The sequence below is a fragment of the Lineus longissimus genome, chromosome 2 (genome assembly GCF_910592395.1).
Source record: "Lineus longissimus chromosome 2, tnLinLong1.2, whole genome shotgun sequence".
NCBI lineage: Eukaryota > Metazoa > Nemertea > Pilidiophora > Heteronemertea > Lineidae > Lineus > Lineus longissimus.
In genome coordinates this window covers 185,874-203,986 of record NC_088309.1, presented here as the reverse complement: position 1 = coordinate 203,986, position 18,113 = coordinate 185,874, and the positions used below count along the sequence as shown (strand labels likewise).

At 44.3% G+C, this 18,113-nt stretch overlaps 1 protein-coding gene across 5 annotated transcripts in view; it reads left to right on the top strand.

Moving 5' to 3' along the window:
• Positions 1 to 18,113, top strand: part of LOC135499869 (death-associated protein kinase 1-like) — a 61,582-nt gene that overhangs the window by 26,279 nt on the left and 17,190 nt on the right. For all 5 annotated transcript variants that reach the window (XM_064790902.1, XM_064790882.1, XM_064790908.1 and 2 more), the window contains exon 10: positions 16,071 to 16,190. In XM_064790902.1, the coding sequence (XP_064646972.1) occupies positions 16,071 to 16,190 (120 nt within the window). The remainder of the gene's footprint in view (positions 1 to 16,070; positions 16,191 to 18,113) is intronic.

Sequence of the window (18,113 nt, the reverse complement as noted above, 5' to 3'; positions counted from 1 at the left end):
GCCAGTGGTTTTGACTTGGGGCTAGTCTATTGCTACAGTAGCCTCAAGCATCAAACTTGTGGTGGGCAGACCTTATTGTATGTTGAGCCGGCTACCATCTCAGATCAACCCAACACAATTCCTCCGACTTACATGGCACACTGGAAGGCTCACCATTTTGTACAAGGCCTCTAGCCTTTCAGGGGTAACTTGAAGTAGGAAAAGCGCTCTAGAGTCCTGCTTGCAGACTTCAAAATACAAAGTCAGATTGGATTGATTCATTTTGCCTCATTTCCCTAGAAATACTATACGTAAAAAGTATCTCATTCTATATCACAACTCATCCATTTCAATGCTGTTCTTAATCTCTCAAATACCTGGTCGAAGGCATATTTCAAATAGCTGACTTTGTGGTATGGTCTATGTTGCAAGTGACTCACCGAATGACAACCTACTGGTTGGCATGGCGAAGCAGGAAATGTAGTGAACCAGACAGTTCTTACAGGCCACACAGCAGTCCTTGATGACCACTGGAATGACCTGTCTTTCTTACCATTAGTAGACAGTTCTTACAGGCCTCACAGCAGTCATTGATGGCCACTGGAATGACCTGTCTTACCATTAGTAGACAGTTCTTACAGGCCAAACAGCAGTCCTTGATGGCCACTGCAATGACCTGTCTTTCTTACCATTAGTAGACAGTTCTTACAGGCCAAACAGCAGTCCTTGATGGCCACTGCAATGACCTGTCTTTCTTACCATTAGTAGACAGTTCTTACAGGCCAAACAGCAGTCCTTGATGGCCACTGGAATGACCTGTCTTTCTTACCATTAGTAGACAGTTCTTACAGGCCACACAGCAGTCCTTGATGGCCACTGGAATGACCTGTCTTTCTTACCATAAGTAGACAGTTCTTACAGGCCACACAGCAGTCCTTGATGGCCACTGGAATGACCTGTCTTTCTTACCATTAGTAGACAGTTCTTACAGGCCACACAGCAGTCCTTGATGGCCACTGGAATGACCTGTCTTTCTTACCATTAGTAGACAGTTCTTACAGGCCACACAGCAGTCCTTGATGGCCACTGGAATGACCTGTCTTTCTTACCATTAGTAGACAGTTCTTACAGGCCACACAGCAGTCCTTGATGGCCACTGGAATGACCTGTCTTTCTTACCATTAGTAGACAGTTCTTACAGGCCACACAGCAGTCCTTGATGGCCACTGGAATGACCTGTCTTTCTTACCATTAGTAGACAGTTCTTACAGGCCACACAGCAGTCCTTGATGGCCACTGGAATGACCTGTCTTTCTTACCATTAGTAGACAGTTCTTACAGGCCACACAGCAGTCCTTGCTGGCCACTGGAATGACCTGTCTTTCTTACCATTAGTAGACAGTTCTTACAGGCCACACAGCAGTCCTTGCTGGCCACTGGAATGACCTGTCTTTCTTACCATTAGTAGACAGTTCTTACAGGCGACACAGCAGTCCTTGATGGCCACTGGAATGACCTGTCTTTCTTACCATTAGTAGACAGTTCTTACAGGCCACACAGCAGTCCTTGCTGGCCACTGGAATGACCTGTCTTTCTTACCATTAGTAGACAGTTCTTACAGGCCACACAGCAGTCCTTGATGGCCACTGCAATGACCTGTCTTTCTTCCCATTAGTAGCGTGTCTGCATCCCAGTTTGTGATCCCTAGCACCAACCATCATTCACTCCAACCCTGGATCTCTATTATTGGATGTGAATAGGAGAAAACATAAAAGCAACTGGTGGTAATCCAAAGCTATTTTTTAGTCCGATGATGACGCACAAGTTGTTGACTACTGACTCCTGAAATGAAAAAACCTGAACTTGAGGAAAGGTTAGTCTGCCAATCTGGTACACTTGCTCTATTAATCCAGGTCTCAGAGCCTCATGCTGACTGTCCTGGTTATCGGTAGGTGATATCTGATGAAGTATAGGCATGAATATGCCATTGAAACGTCGCCAGGTCTTCGGTCTATGAGTCGTCATCCTGTGCACACCATCATTCTTGTTGTCAGAGCAATGTCAGGAATGGATAGAGGTATGCCCCATCGTATACCTATATATGATCAAGAGCTCTCAAACACCAAGGAGTGGTGGACCAAAGCCTGCAGACCCAGATTTGGATTAAGCTGTCATAAGTCTACTGTTGTTGTGGAGTATGTTAATATCAACTCAGTTTTATTGCTTTATCAGGAACAATTCCCGGTTATCGATAATCAATCACTGTTTGCCTGATGTCAGCTTTATTCTCAATGTTTATGTTTCCAGATCGTCTGCTGTTGTTCTGCATTGAACCTATTGATTTCTTGTCTCATCAAACGTCACATTGGGATTCAACTGTCAATGTCAAGTTAAGTGGTTTGTGAGAAAAAAACAAACAATTTCTGTAAAAATTGGATCTTGGAAAGTAGCTATAAACCAATTGGCCGATGATGATACTGCATCTGCATGGCCCGCGTGACACATAACTGACAATGAAACCTTTAAATAACTGACTTCACCAACTTTAGATGGAGATTGCCATCCCCCCTCCAGCTAGCAAACAGTTTCCAACCAATTGTCATGGTTTTGATACCAACATGATGCTGACCCTCTCTCCTTAGAAATAGTGAACCACTTGTCTCTAGCTGGCAAATTCATGTTATATGATTAATAGTAAGCCAGCTTGCCTCAGCCAACAGCTGTAGGTATTGTCACTTAGTTATAGGTCTACAAGTCAGATGACCATTTGAATATGTGTGTATGGAGCCATAAGTACATAACTGATCAGCAGGCCTTTGAAAACATTGATTTTTGCAGTAAATGTGTTGTAGGTGGTGAATAACTCAGGTTCTGGGCAATAGACTATTATAGTTACCAGTATTGATTGAATCCATAGTTGTTTATGTATCATTATGTTGCTTGGTGATATTTTTTATATTCATCCATCGACGGTAAAAAGTGAATTGCAACTTGTTGCTGATGCTTTAAGGCTCTCGTGCAATTGGTAACTTTAATCCCATTAAGAGCAGGCATTCTCACAGAAGAACACTCTTTACCATCTCAAGCATAAAACGCCTCTCAATGCACTTTAGGGTGCCGTAATTATTCCATCGAGCCAGAACTCATGCATTGTATTGTAACGTCCCCTCAATCGCAATGTGATTTCTTTTGCAGGGAAAAATAATGAGTTTTATCAGTGAATAGCGGAACATTAACTTAATCAGCTGCAATAATTGAAAGTTTATCTTGATGCTGGGGGTGATAAGGTTATGAATATTGATAGAATAGCTCAGCTCTATCGGGGCAATTCAGGATATATGGCGGTATTGTCTTTGATTGGTTGAGTGCTGTGACTTCAATTAGTCACCTTGGTCGCCAGTCACGTCTGTATTGGTGAACTCAAGGCTTTCAACACTTGGCATGAAAGCCCATCACAGCCTACAGATTGCCACCTCACCTTATCCTACAACTCACATGCAATGCTTTATGAAGTATTTCTAATAATTTGTTACCAACCATGAAGCTCATCACTTTTAGAGCCCAACCTTGGTCTCTAACCGGTGTCAGTAGTTTGAAAGCCTTATCTGGATTGTGGTACCTGGCAATGGTGTTGATGAGCCCAGCCTTTACCTCCAGCTGGAGTCCCTGTACTCAGCCATGCAGTCACAGTGCAAGCTGCAACACAACAGCAGTGCCAACTCACTTTCATGTTGAGTTGACACTGAGTTGTTGGCTGAGCCCAGCCTTTTCCTCTAGCTGGAGTCCCTGTACTCAGCCATGCTGTTACAGTGCAAGCTGCAACACAACAGCAGTGACAACTCACTTTCATGTTGAGTTGACACTGAGTTGTTGGCTGATTACCCCTAGTTGTCTCTGATGAGCTGGATGTGATTGTTTAAGTGGATGAGATGTTGGACCTTTGCCTCTCCAGGGTCATCCTGTGGCAGTATGTGTATGATGCTTGTTACCTGATTGGCTTTCATGCTTGGAGAAATGACAACTATGATAGACCTCGGCATATTAAGTTTGACATTCACCATGCTGATGAATCACCAGTGCAGAGTTGTCTATGATTGCCTCACCCATGCCTCACTCCATCTCTGAATTCATAACGTCTGCTGGTTTGTTTTATGATTGTCTGGCCAATGCTTATCAAGCAAACATTGATATCCGTTTTTATTCCAATGATTGTCCTGGCCCCGAGGGGGGGGCTTTACTTACGCTGCGTCTTCACTTCCACCTGTTCATTTCTCATTTTACCCATCGGAGCAATTTCCGGCTGCTGAGGTTTGTACTTTTATGTTGGGCTGGTAACTCGATTACCATTAATCCTGATTGATGATCTTGATGAGAAAGAAGCTGGTCAGTCCTTGGCAGTAGTATCCACACTGTGTCCTGGATTACTCCATCTCTGCAGCAGGCTATATCCTAGGCTCTTGACTGGGCAGATATATTGCAAAACAATACCCCATTACTATAACTTACTAAGATAGAGGAGTTTCGCAGGGATGTGTTTGCAAGGCCTTGCCTATGAAAGCTGGCTGAAGATAGACCCAATCATCACTCACTTACTCCACCAAGAGAGGTCAGCCTATGCGTTTGGTCATATGCACACAGATGAGTCGTGGCTGCAAGGTGGCCGCGGTTCCCAGCCTGTGCTGTCCTCACATCGAGCTGCGACCTGCAAAAGTTAAACTTGCAATCAAATGAATTTCCCCACTCATCCCCTGAGATGACGCATGTGCCCAAATAATGGTTTCTTGAAGATAATCGATGCTATTTGTATTCTGCTCTCTCCTTCAAGGAAGGTCGATGTGCTCTAATCATCAGGTTTTCATATAAAACATGGCCAAGAAAGGTTTTCATGGAAATGGGGCGTTTTTGCTGCCAGTTCTGTGGATGTTGTGGTGAAGATAATTGGCCCAAATGTTTAAAAATATCTTTGATTTCCCCCAAGGTGCAGGCTGCTGCAATGCTTTGTTTATGTTCCATGAGTTGAGTTAGTTTGAATGTTGGAGTGAGAGGGATCGTTTTATGAAAGCTTTGTCTCCATCATGCCGTGATTAGTGCATTATCTGATGTTACCAGGCCAAGTCTTTTCTTCTGTTAGTTGTCACTAATGCATTTCGTGCCAAATATAATCAAGCCAATCTTATCTGTCAGGTGTTGCAGGGTTCCCTATGAGAGGTTAATGCACTTCCATTAAGGAGACAGTTGGCCTCTGTTGCAGAAGGAAGCAATTGAATTACTTATTCTGCTGCTCTCTCACCACAGGAATGTCAACACTTAATGCATTCATGATAGCTAAAGTGGATAAGCTTTGTGGACTTTTCCTGAAACAGAGACTATGATAAGTAAACGAGGCAGAGGCCACAAGAGGGTTTGCTGAAAACCATAAAGAGATGGTGGTAGTCATGTGGTCACCCCTGCTCTAGCAGAGATGCAGCCCACAGCCCAGGTCATGGACACCATTCTCTACTCATCTGGCTGATTCATGGAGAGAAAGGGATTGCATTTGTCTGTAGATTGAAGATAAACTTTATGTATCAAAAGTCAACCAGCAAGCAAGTACAGATGTTAACAGCAGACCTTGACATGGTACCAAATGTTCCTGGACCCTCAGCACTAACTGAGCATGCCTGACCACGTTCTCTTATCTGAACTTCCACTCAACAAAGAGTTTGCGTAGTTTTTGAAAACCTGATCTATTCCTCACCACTTTACATGTACTCGATGTCCCCTGGCACTGTTTTTTCAGGAGAAATACACTGTAAGTGCCGCGAAAGATACAGAACACAATCTTGGTGACATTTCTCATTGAAAGCTGAGCTGTTTTCCTCAAGAAAAACTTGCAGCCTTTGCAAATGTATTCTTCATGATATCCTGAAGCACTCAGTACAGATCACAGAGATTGTTTTCAAACTCCTTGTACTCGGATGACCAGCATCAGCTCTGGGGAGAAGACGTACCATGCTTCACGATGGCTGCACGTGAAGCACTCAGTACAGACCACAGAGATTGTTTTCAAACTCGTTGTACTCGGATGACCAGCATCAGCTCTTGGGAGAGGACATACTATGCTTCACGATGGCTGCACGTGAAGCACTCAGTACAGACCACAGAGATTGTTTTCAAACTCGTTGTACTCGGATGACCAGCATCAGCTCTTGGGAGAGGACATACTATGCTTCACGATGGCTGCACGTGAAGCACTCAGTACAGATCACAGAGATTGTTTTCAAACTCGTTGTACTCGGATGACCAGCATCAGCTCTTGGGAGAAGACGTACCATGCTTCACGATGGCTGCACGTGAAGCACTCAGTACAGATCACAGAGATTGTTTTCAAACTCCTTGTACTCGGATGACCAGCATCAGCTCTTGGGAGAGGACGTAACGTGCTTCACGATGGCTGCACATCATATTTACTGTTGCTCGAGTTGAAATCTAATGTTGAAAGATGACCTCACATCTCTGAGGTGCAGTTCTTTGTCGAAGGAGTTTTGAAGGGCGATTTTCATAATGTTAGTGTTGCATCATTGGATGATTGAACAGTTGGTCAAGAGTGTTGAACTTGGGTTGTGTTGAAGTGATCGGCATGGTGGTTTATGATGGTCTGTCATTGTGTTTACATTGGCATGGCAATATGGAGTCATTGTCATTGGTGGTAAGGGCATGGGGATCTTAGGATTCCCTGTAGAACCACACAATGATTACGTTCCAAGAGTGAAAGTTACAGGAGAGACCAGCTGGTATCAGTAAACTGCAACCTTTACCATCTATGTTGCCTACATCCAACTGAAGGATCTTGACTCATCTAAACCAAACGATATGTAGCCAACCAAATCCCAGTGTCAACCTTGACTCTGATGGTGGTTTATCCATGTAACATGAAAATCTTACTAAACATGAGCCGCTGGCTCAGCGACTTTGATGAGCTCACATCGGGACACTCGCAATGATTCAATTAGACCGTCAACACATCCAGGTGATCACTTCAAAAGAAGACGTTGTCACGTCGCTGAGAAATCCTAATGATTTCTTCCCCGAGAGGTTGCCTGTCCTTTTTATGAACCAATGCTTGCAGCGTAGTGAGACGGGAATCTGGTTTGCATTGAACTGTTCTGGTATCTACTATACATATCGTCTTACTCATAGTATTGTGATGAGTCTGGTGAGGTTTACAAACCGAATGAAAGACAGAGAGCAGTCTATGGTGTACAGGACTGCTCTATTGCACTCAAGCCCGGAACTCAGCTCTTGTGGACTGTTGGTGTCCAGGGGAGGCTGCAGTTGTTTGTGCCTGCAATCATTGATGGTGAAACCAGGGTGTTGGTCTTTAATCAACCAGACCAATTAATCCAGTCTACACTGGTTCCTGGCCGATGGTGAGCAGTCAACAGGTCATTATTAGCATTTGTCTTCACATGCTAACTGGAACAGAGGTGAGGTGATGTGTAGGATTTAAAACAATTGTGGACAACTACAATGATCTTTATATTGCCCTGGTCTGAACACGTAACTTGTAATCATGAAATGATACATTACAAGTGATAGAAGAAATATGATGCTATTTGAGGGATGATAAACCATCGCCCTCCTGACTGATGATAAGAAATGGCTGATGAATGGATTGTAAGAACTATGTACCAGTCTTTACAGAGTAGATGGTTGGATATCTCAGGGAGAACCCAGAGCTCATTCAATGCCAGTACCTGTTATTGCTAACAGTACGTCATCCACATCTCCATAAAGGAAGTGTCTTTACAGAGTAGATGGTTGGATATCTCAGGGAGAACCCAGAGCTCATTCAATGCCAGTACCTGTTATTGCTAACAATATTACTCGAGCATTTGTGTTGTTTACCTCATGTGACATGCCGACTCCTTCCTATTTACCCACTGGTTCAGATATCTAATCACATTACAGCAATAGCTTTAGTTGCAGCAATCCATCGTGTTTGTTCTCTCCTCAAGGAGTTGCTCAGGTGTTAACTGGAATAGCATCCGGTTTCGTAAAACTTAAGGGATTTCAGCTCAACTTTAATGGAGAATCCTTGGAGTTGTAAAGAAACTGTTTTGCTGTAACTCTTTGCACTTCTTCTCTGGAAGTAATTAGGGAGGAAGCAATAGGTTTTTGCCAAATAGAAAATTCGGTTAGCTAAAGCAGACCTATTGGGTTATTGATGAGTTGTTCTGCTGTATGAAAAGAGTAGGGGACAGGTTCCAGAAACACCAATATTTCTATCTTTCTAGCTGAGCACTGTCAATCAGAGCTCTGGTCGGGTTTGTTATGAGTGGTGCATGTATCACGACTGTAGTTCTGCCAGGCTTGGTTAGGGGGTAAATCCAGTGAACTCATAACTCCCTTTTCTAACTTAAGAATATGTTTATGACTTGGTGCATCCACATTCTGACAGCTTTATGAAATCAGCGATAGATATCAAAGTAGGCCGCTGATATTGTCATTGTCCTGGTATGCACTCATTCAACTCATTTACCAATCAAAATGGAACAATCAGGAAGTGGAGCTAATTCTGTTTTTATCAGAATGATTGGAGAGATTCCATTCTGTGTTGTTTGATTCACGTCTATCGTGGTGAACTATGGATCATTGTGTTGTTCAAGTTCCCTGGTGAATCAGTTCTAAATAAAGTCACCATTAAGTCCATGGAAATAACATCTGGTGGCACTGAATGTGTGTTATCATGTGACAAAGCCTGTGGGAGAGGGTGGGAAGGCCTACTGCATATTCCTGTTCGGATCAATAGATAATGAACTAGTTGAGTTGGTTCAGTGTTGTGTTTGGGCCGATGTGATTCCCTGAAGTGTCCAGGCCTGAATGTCAGATGACGTGTTTTCTCTCGTTAATGACTCGTTCTCATGGATAGTTTGTTGTTTTGACTATTGTTCAATCCTTGGAGAGATAATTTCAAACATTCCGATTTGTCATTGACCAGGGTAGAAAAGAAAGTGCCTATCATTTGCAGTTGACTGAAGTTAAGCTTTGGAGATTAAGAGGGTATCTACTTTGATTTCGTACAGGTGCTTGCTCTACTGTCATCAGAGTGGATACTGACTGTGCCCAAGCATCTGATGTTGACATTGACCACGGGTTAATGGACCATTTCGAGGAAGTACCCTCACCGAAAAGCAGTGTGATATCAGTCAGGATTCAGTCAGGTTGCAGTGTTACCTCACATTTTTATGGCAGTGTTGAAATCAGTGGAAAGCAGTCATAGGGAGTGTTTTTCAGTCACGCAATACCAAAGCATACAGTATATACAGCAATCAAAAATAGAGGTTAGGGAGTCATAAGCAGTGGTAAGACAGTCAAAATCAGTGGTAAGGCAGTCAAAAGCAGTGCTCATTTAAATATTTAGGCTGGCTGATTTCCACTGCTTTTGACACTGAAAATGACTCCCCACTATGCATCATGCACAGGGCTGGCAGTGGGGTTCAGTGTTAATTTAAATATTTCGCAGCACACTGAATCCACACTGAAACACCACTGATTTTGACTGCCATTTCCAAAACCTCTTGGAGGGAGCAGTCATTTTCAGTGTTAATATGAATAATTTATTTAATGGCATGCAGGCACGGATGCCGAGAGAGGTTTGGGGGACGTGACCCCCCTGTGCTGATGACAACCAAAGAAATTGTTCGAAAAAGCAAAAACTTCTAGCGAACTGTTACTTTTGCTGTCCTATTTTAGACGGTGTGTTTGCGTCCAATATAATGGCAGTGATGAGGTCATCTGCACAAATAGAGGACATCGCCATTGCATGATGACGTGACACAGTAAAAAGATGACAAATTCACGTCCTTGACCTACGTCATTGCAAACTTTGTCATAATGACAGTGGTCAGATGGGTTACTAGACAATTGAAACGACACAATTGGCACATAGCTACTGTCAGTGATGTCAGGGATGCTAGATCAAATTGACGTCCAAATAAAGTAACTGCACGCGGCCTGTAGAATAATGATCTACTGATTGATGTGTATTGAGCTCCCATGCAGATAATTTGCAGTGTATGCATACATTACAATTAACACCTATAGCGCCTACAGTAGATGCATGAAGATACATGCAGATATCTTGCAGTGTATGCATGCATTACAAGTTATACAACACCTATAGGGCCCACAGCCTTCTTGATTTGCTGAAAATACAACTTCAGTGTCTGTCTAGATTACCCTTTTTGCATTCATTTGGCTCCTTATGTGTTCCAATTCAAACTGACTAAAACTCCCCTCTTCTCATATTGAAATTCGGGTAAATATCGAGAAATATGAAGAGCTACCATAATTTCTTGAATGTTTGACTATCAAATTCAAACTTACTAGCTTCCTGTCTCAGGTTGCATTATGGGTGATATTTAACACTGAATTTGACTGCAATTACCACTGCTTTACACTGCCATCAAGTCTTAATCTCACCAGTCATAAAGCAGTGGTTTTCAGTCATGTTGAAAATGCCACGGGTTTCGATCAGAGTTGGAGAAGTGGAAATCAGTGGTCTTTCAGTCATAGGCAGTGTTTTGGAAATACGTCGTTCATACTGATATGCAAGTGGCAGTGCTTTGCAGTGGTCTTTCAGTCAAAATCAGTGGTATTAAAACATTAAGAAAAAATGATATGCCTAAGACAGTCATATGCAGTGGGGGTTTCAGTCAAAAGCAGGGTGATGCAGTCATTTTCAGTGCACTGCCTTTCGGTGAGGGTAAGCAACAGTTTTACATCTTAGTAGACTCGATCAGAAGAGTATCTTGTCAAAAAACTAGAGGGGAACTCATTATGAAGGACTTGTTCATGATGAGAAAAATCTTGTCACGTGATAATTGTCTTTCTATTCCCTTGTGGCCTGTCTGGTACTGGTAGTGTTAGTCTGCTCCTTTCTATCTGATGGGACCAGCATCACGATAAGACAACCATGCCCCTAGTTCTCAAAACATTTGGCTGTGGTTATCATGTGGAGAAGGAGGGCATTTGCCTCAAGACTGTCAACTTCACGTCAGCAAAGTGTCCCACTGCGATCAACTTCAGAGGCTCTCAATCAATTTCACTTCCCTCATCCTCCAACCAACTGCCTGGTTCTGTCTCAAGAGTCTGTCATCCATAAGATTGCCCTCACTTCTCAAAATATTGGACTGCATTTTTTGTGTGAAGGAGGAGGGCATTTGGCTCAAGTCTGTCACCTTCTCATCAAAAACTTCTTCCTGTTATCAACTTGGAAGCCCCTTGCCTGGAACTGTCTCAAGGAGCAGGCAATTCCTCCCTCACCTACTGGCCAAACCTAAGGGTCTGTCAGTTCAATAAGACAGCCCGGCACAACATCCAATTCCTCCCTCACCCACTGGCCAAACCTAAGGTCTGTCAGTTCAATAAGACAGCCCGGCACAACATCCAATTCCTCCCTCACCCAGTGGCCAAACCTAAGGTCTGTCAGTTCAATAAGACAGCCCGGCACAACATCCAATTCCTCCCTCACCCAGTGGCCAAACCTAAGGGTCTGTCAGTTCAATAAGACAGCCCGGCACAACATCCAATTCCTCCCTCACCCAGTGGCCAAACCTAAGGTCTGTCAGTTCAATAAGACAGCCCGGCACAACATCCAATTCCTCCCTCACCCAGTGGCCAAACCTAAGGTCTGTCAGTTCAATAAGACAGCCCGGCACAACATCCAATTCCTCCCTCACCCACTGGCCAAACCTAAGGGTCTGTCAGTTCAATAAGACAGCCCGGCACAACATCCAATTCCTCCCTCACCCAGTGGCCAAACCTAAGGGTCTGTCAGTTCAATAAGACAGCCCGGCACAACATCCAATTCCTCCCTCACCCACTGGCCAAACCTAAGGGTCTGTCAGTTCAATAAGACAGCCCGGCACAACATCCAATTCCTCCCTCACCCACTGGCCAAACCTAAGGGTCTGTCAGTTCAATAAGACAGCCCGGTACAACATCCAATTCCTCCCTCACCCACTGGCCAAACCTAAGGGTCTGTCAGTTCAATAAGACAGCCCGGCACAACATCCAATTCCTCCCTCACCCACTGGCCAAACCTAAGGGTCTGTCAGTTCAATAAGACAGCCCGGCACAACATCCAATTCCTCCCTCACCCACTGGCCAAATCTGAGGGTCTGTCAGTTCAATAAGACAGCCCGGCACAACATCCAATTCCTCCCTCACCTACTGGCCAAACCTAAGGGTCTGTCAGTTCAATAAGACAGCCCGGCACAACATCCAATTCCTCCCTCACCCACTGGCCAAACCTAAGGGTCTGTCAGTTCAATAAGACAGCCCGGCACAACATCCAATTCCTCCCTCACCCAGTGGCCAAACCTAAGGGTCTGTCAGTTCAATAAGACAGCCCGGCACAACATCCAATTCCTCCCTCACCCACTGGCCAAACCTAAGGGTCTGTCAGTTCAATAAGACAGCCCGGCACAACATCCAATTCCTCCCTCACCCAGTGGCCAAACCTAAGGGTCTGTCAGTTCAATAAGACACCCCGGCACAACATCCAATTCCTCCCTCACCCACTGGCCAAACCTGAGGGTCTGTCAGTTCAATAAGACACCCCGGCACAACATCCAATTCCTCCCTCACCCACTGGCCAAACCTAAGGGTCTGTCAGTTCAATAAGACACCCCGGCACAACATCCAATTCCTCCCTCACCCACTGGCCAAACCTGAGGGTCTGTCAGTTCAATAAGACACCCCGGCACAACATCCAATTCCTCCCTCACCCACTGGCCAAACCTAAGGGTCTGTCAGTTCAATAAGACAGCCCGGCACAACATCCAATTCCTCCCTCACCCAGTGGCCAAACCTAAGGGTCTGTCAGTTCAATAAGACAGCCCGGCACAACATCCAATTCCTCCCTCACCCAGTGGCCAAACCTAAGGTCTGTCAGTTCAATAAGACAGCCCGGCACAACATCCAATTCCTCCCTCACCCAGTGGCCAAACCTAAGGTCTGTCAGTTCAATAAGACAGCCCGGCACAACATCCAATTCCTCCCTCACCCAGTGGCCAAACCTAAGGGTCTGTCAGTTCAATAAGACAGCCCGGCACAACATCCAATTCCTCCCTCACCCACTGGCCAAACCTAAGGGTCTGTCAGTTCAATAAGACAGCCCGGCACAACATCCAATTCCTCCCTCACCCACTGGCCAAACCTAAGGGTCTGTCAGTTCAATAAGACAGCCCGGCACAACATCCAATTCCTCCCTCACCCACTGGCCAAACCTAAGGGTCTGTCAGTTCAATAAGACAGCCCGGCACAACATCCAATTCCTCCCTCACCCACTGGCCAAACCTAAGGGTCTGTCAGTTCAATAAGACACCCCGGCACAACATCCAATTCCTCCCTCACCCACTGGCCAAACCTAAGGGTCTGTCAGTTCAATAAGACAGCCCGGCACAACATCCAATTCCTCCCTCACCCAGTGGCCAAACCTAAGGGTCTGTCAGTTCAATAAGACAGCCCGGCACAACATCCAATTCCTCCCTCACCCAGTGGCCAAACCTAAGGTCTGTCAGTTCAATAAGACAGCCCGGCACAACATCCAATTCCTCCCTCACCCAGTGGCCAAACCTAAGGTCTGTCAGTTCAATAAGACAGCCCGGCACAACATCCAATTCCTCCCTCACCCAGTGGCCAAACCTAAGGGTCTGTCAGTTCAATAAGACAGCCCGGCACAACATCCAATTCCTCCCTCACCCACTGGCCAAACCTAAGGGTCTGTCAGTTCAATAAGACAGCCCGGCACAACATCCGCAATCAAAAATCCAGCTTCCTTCCTTCTTTCATTGCTCAATCTGCCAAAGTCTCCTGGCCATTTATGATGAGTTTGGTATGCGGCAGCCGTGCATACTCATGGTAAATATATTGATCGTGCCAAGCTATGATAGCCAGCCTCGGCACAGAGTTTCACAGCCTTCCAGCGATTCAAGCAGTCAGTAAAGAACCTCAATGGATTAGGACCTGTTGCTTGTGACAGAAACAACTCGTGGCTTTGAACCGCATTTGAACTTTAACCATTCAGTGTCTTTTGGTCCTGTTCTCAAGGTTGAAGATTCATCAAATTTTTTTTTCACCTGTTTTTTTTTTCTGCTCAAAATGAAGCAACGTCATCAGTCCCAAAACTTTTTTGACTTTAAAAAATTTTGTGAAATTTTTTTTTTCAACTGACGAGTCAGAAAGATGAAAAAATTTCTAAGTCCGAGCAAAGCTCCTCTTTCTCTTTTAATTTTTGCGAGCGGCCTTTTGGAAACCATTTTTAGCTCAGTTTAGTGACGGAATATTGATATAAACTGCCCCAGGAAAGAGAGCTGCGCTTCCACACCACTTCCTCTGAGATTGCAATATTGATATTAATGACCAAAACTGTTCTCCCGATATCCACTGCAAATGACATGCATTAACATTACCCGAGGTGAGCACATGGTCCCTGGACCATTTCATTAATGTCAAGAAATGGGTGTTTGGAAATTTGCAAAATACGTGTAATCCTTATCACTAGGGATTCTGAACAAATATTTTCTTCTAATTTGTGCTTGTAAGTCAGTTAATTATGGCATAAATTAACTTGAGGAGGTGCTGGGTTATTGGCTTTCTATCGACTCGGATAGCAACAAGTGTTGACATTGTGGCACCAGACTCGGTCAATAGTTGTGGAGTTGCCTTCGTGAGGAAATAACTGGATCATTGGAACAGACAAGTCACTCTCATGCAGTTGCACTTTGTGACAATTTGGACCAGAATTGTAATTAATGGTGAAACGCTCTGGTTAAGTCGACTGTTGAGGGCTGGTTTCTCAGTAAATGAATGGTAACGGCCACAGGTTGTGTCAGTCTTACTTGCTTGTCCTGCCAGTTTAGTCTACTGTTGAGGGTCGGTTTCTCAGTAAATGAATGGTAATGGCCACAGGTTGTGTCAGTCTTACTTGCTTGTCCTGCCAGTTTAGTCTACTGTTGAGGGTCGGTTTCTCAGTAAATGAATGGTAATGGCCACAGGTTGTGTCAGTCTTACTTGCTTGTCCTGCCAGTTTAGTCTACTGTTGAGGGCTGGTTTCTCAGTAAATGAATGGTAATGGCCACAGGTTGTGTCAGTCTTACTTGCTTGTCCTGCCAGTTTAGTCTACTGTTGAGGGCTGGTTTCTCAGTAAATGAATGGTAATGGCCACAGGTTGTGTCAGTCTTACTTGCTTGTCCTGTCAGCCAATGGGTCTCCTTGCAAACTGGCCAAAAATGTTCTAATAGGTTATCCATCTTGTTTATCATTGACTGGGTTTTTCAAGACTGGTTCATAACACTTTGGCCAGTGTTGCAAGTACTCAAAGAGACGCTGACAATAATGTCAATAGTTATTCTTCAGTATGTGTCTCTTGCATTTATTCTCACAGCTCCTGTGTATACTGCTGGTCAATAACTAACCAGTCATAAGGCTATGGCAGGCATGACACACGAGATAAGGTTACCGCAGTAACTGCACATTTGAAATTGAAAATTCAAATTCTTTGGATAGGGAAATTTAGCTTCGAAGCTTGCTATTGAATATTGGGATCGTTTTAGATGTTTTGTTGCATGGGGTGTGCTTCTATAAGTGCAGAAACTTGGTCGATATATTCTACGCAGTTTCTTTTCATTGTTTTTCTTCTGAAATGCCTGTGACGTCTGTGTGAGATTAGGCTGGAGTGATCACCCTGGATTCAAGTGACGTCTGCTCTTCATTTCACACAACTCCCGCAACAGCCATCGTCTGATATGAGAGCCATGAAATCCTCAACGTTTTGATGCATGTTTATTGATCAGGCAGTAAAGCTTTGGTCACTTTCAGCTTATGGTTGTGTTCATTCTGTTGTAAGCAAACATCAAAGTTCAATAGATAAAAGTGGGCAAACATATCAATATTCATTGGTGTGATCAAAAGGTAACGACCATCATCATGTGTTCAACAACCATTTTTGTAAACAATAACTGTGATTGGCTTTTAATCTTGGTGCATGCAGTGGTGGTGACCCTGGACCATTTCTAATGACCCATTTTGTTGTTTCATTTCAGAGTGAAGGTGATAACTTTGCCATCGATGCCTTATTCTGTGCAATAGAAGACGGGAACTTGGGCGGAGTCAAACATTTGTTGACGATGGCTGAACATTTGGACATCAACCATCGGGGAAAGGTAAGCATGCTTTTATGAGAGGTTCAAACTCCTATCCTGTCCTAAGAAGGTCGTTGTGAGCCATGAGGTTGCTGGCTGGTATGGTGTGAATGAAAGGTTAGTTAATGGGTGAGCCATGAGGTTGCTGGCTGGTATGGTGTGAATGAAAGGTTAGTTAATGGGTGAGCCATGAGGTTGCTGGCTGGTATGGTGTGAATGAAAGGTTAGTTAATGGGTGAGCCATGAGGTTGCTGGCTGGTATGGTGTGAATGAAAGGTTAGTTAATGGGTGAGCCATGATGTTGCTGGCTGGTATGGTGTGAATGAAAGGTTAGTTAATGGGTGAGCCATGTTTTCTTCCCTCAACACTTGCCAACATGTTGCACTGTCACACAACATAATGACTTCTCACTAACTTCTCGGCTGAGCTTGTCCCAGTGGAGAGAATGAAAAACTGGTTGTAATGGAAGTGGCAGCTAACCTGGATCCTTTGCAATGTTAGTCGTCCATCAGAGATGATACGGAGCTATATCCATGTTATGCTATTCTGTTGTAAGTTAGAGTACCTTTGGGAACACTCACCAGGCTGTCGTAGCTTTGCTGTGTCGTAAAAAGAAGATCTAGCCTATCCTTGATGGTAAAGTCAATAGCCATCTCGAGTTTGTGAGTAATGGCGCCGAGATGGTGTGGGGTCACAAGGCTTAAAGAGAGATGCTCAATCCTGGTAGTGCAAGAATGTATTATCATTATGTACTACAAGTAGAGGAAAGTAGGCCGACAAAGGATTTGATACATGTGGAGCTTTAGGGGTAAAGTAGGCCGACAAGGGATTTGATACATGTGGAGCTTTAGGGGTAAAGTAGGCCGACAAAGGATTTGATACATGTTGAGCTTTAGGGGTAAAGTAGGCCGACAAGGTATTTGATACATGTTGAGCTTTAGGGGTAAAGTAGGCCGACAAGGGATTTGATACATGTGGAGCTTTAGGGGTAAAGTAGGCCGACAAAGGATTTGATACATGTTGAGCTTTAGGGGTAAAGTAGGCCGACAAGGGATTTGATACATGTTGAGCTTTAGGGGTAAAGTAGGCCGACAAGGGATTTGATACATGTGGAGCTTTAGGGGTAAAGTAGGCCGACAAGGGATTTGATACGTGTGGAGCTTTAGGGGTAAAGTAGGCCGACAAGGGATTTGATACATGTGGAGCTTTAGGGGTAAAGTAGGCCGACAAAGGATTTGATACATGTTGAGCTTTAGGGGTAAAGTAGGCCGACAAGGGATTTGATACATGTTGAGCTTTAGGGGTTAAGTAGGCCGACAAGGGATTTGATACATGTTGAGCTTTAGGGGTAAAGTAGGCCGACAAGGGATTTGATACATGTTGAGCTTTAGGGGTAAAGTAGGCCGACAAGGGATTTGATACATGTGGAGCTTTCAGGAGTAAAGTAGGCCGACAAGGGATGTGATACATGTGGAGCTTTAGGAGTAAAGTAGGCCGACAAGGGATGTGATACATGTGGAGCTTTAGGAGTAAAGTAGGCCGACAAGGGATGTGATACATGTGGAGCTTTCAGGAGTAAAGTACAACTGTCTTAGAAAGAGGATATGTACGGTGTACATCTCTTCAATAGTCAATGATAAAGTCAAGGGCTGTCTCATGTCTGATGAATAATAGTGCTAAGGTACTTTGGTGTCACAAGTAAACTTAATCACGGAGATGAACACGACGCCATTGAATCTAGAGTGACTGCGGCCTCCTTATCTCCATGGCTTGTCCTTAATCTCTCCTTTCTCCAACCCAACATCTCATCTATATCCAGTTATCAGAGTCAAGCAGACTCTCACGACCTCTAACATGAATAATCCCATTGTGATTGGAGGACGGCAACCATTTGATCGGACGTTACAGTCAAGATGTGTGAAAACATGGCGTAATAAAGCATGC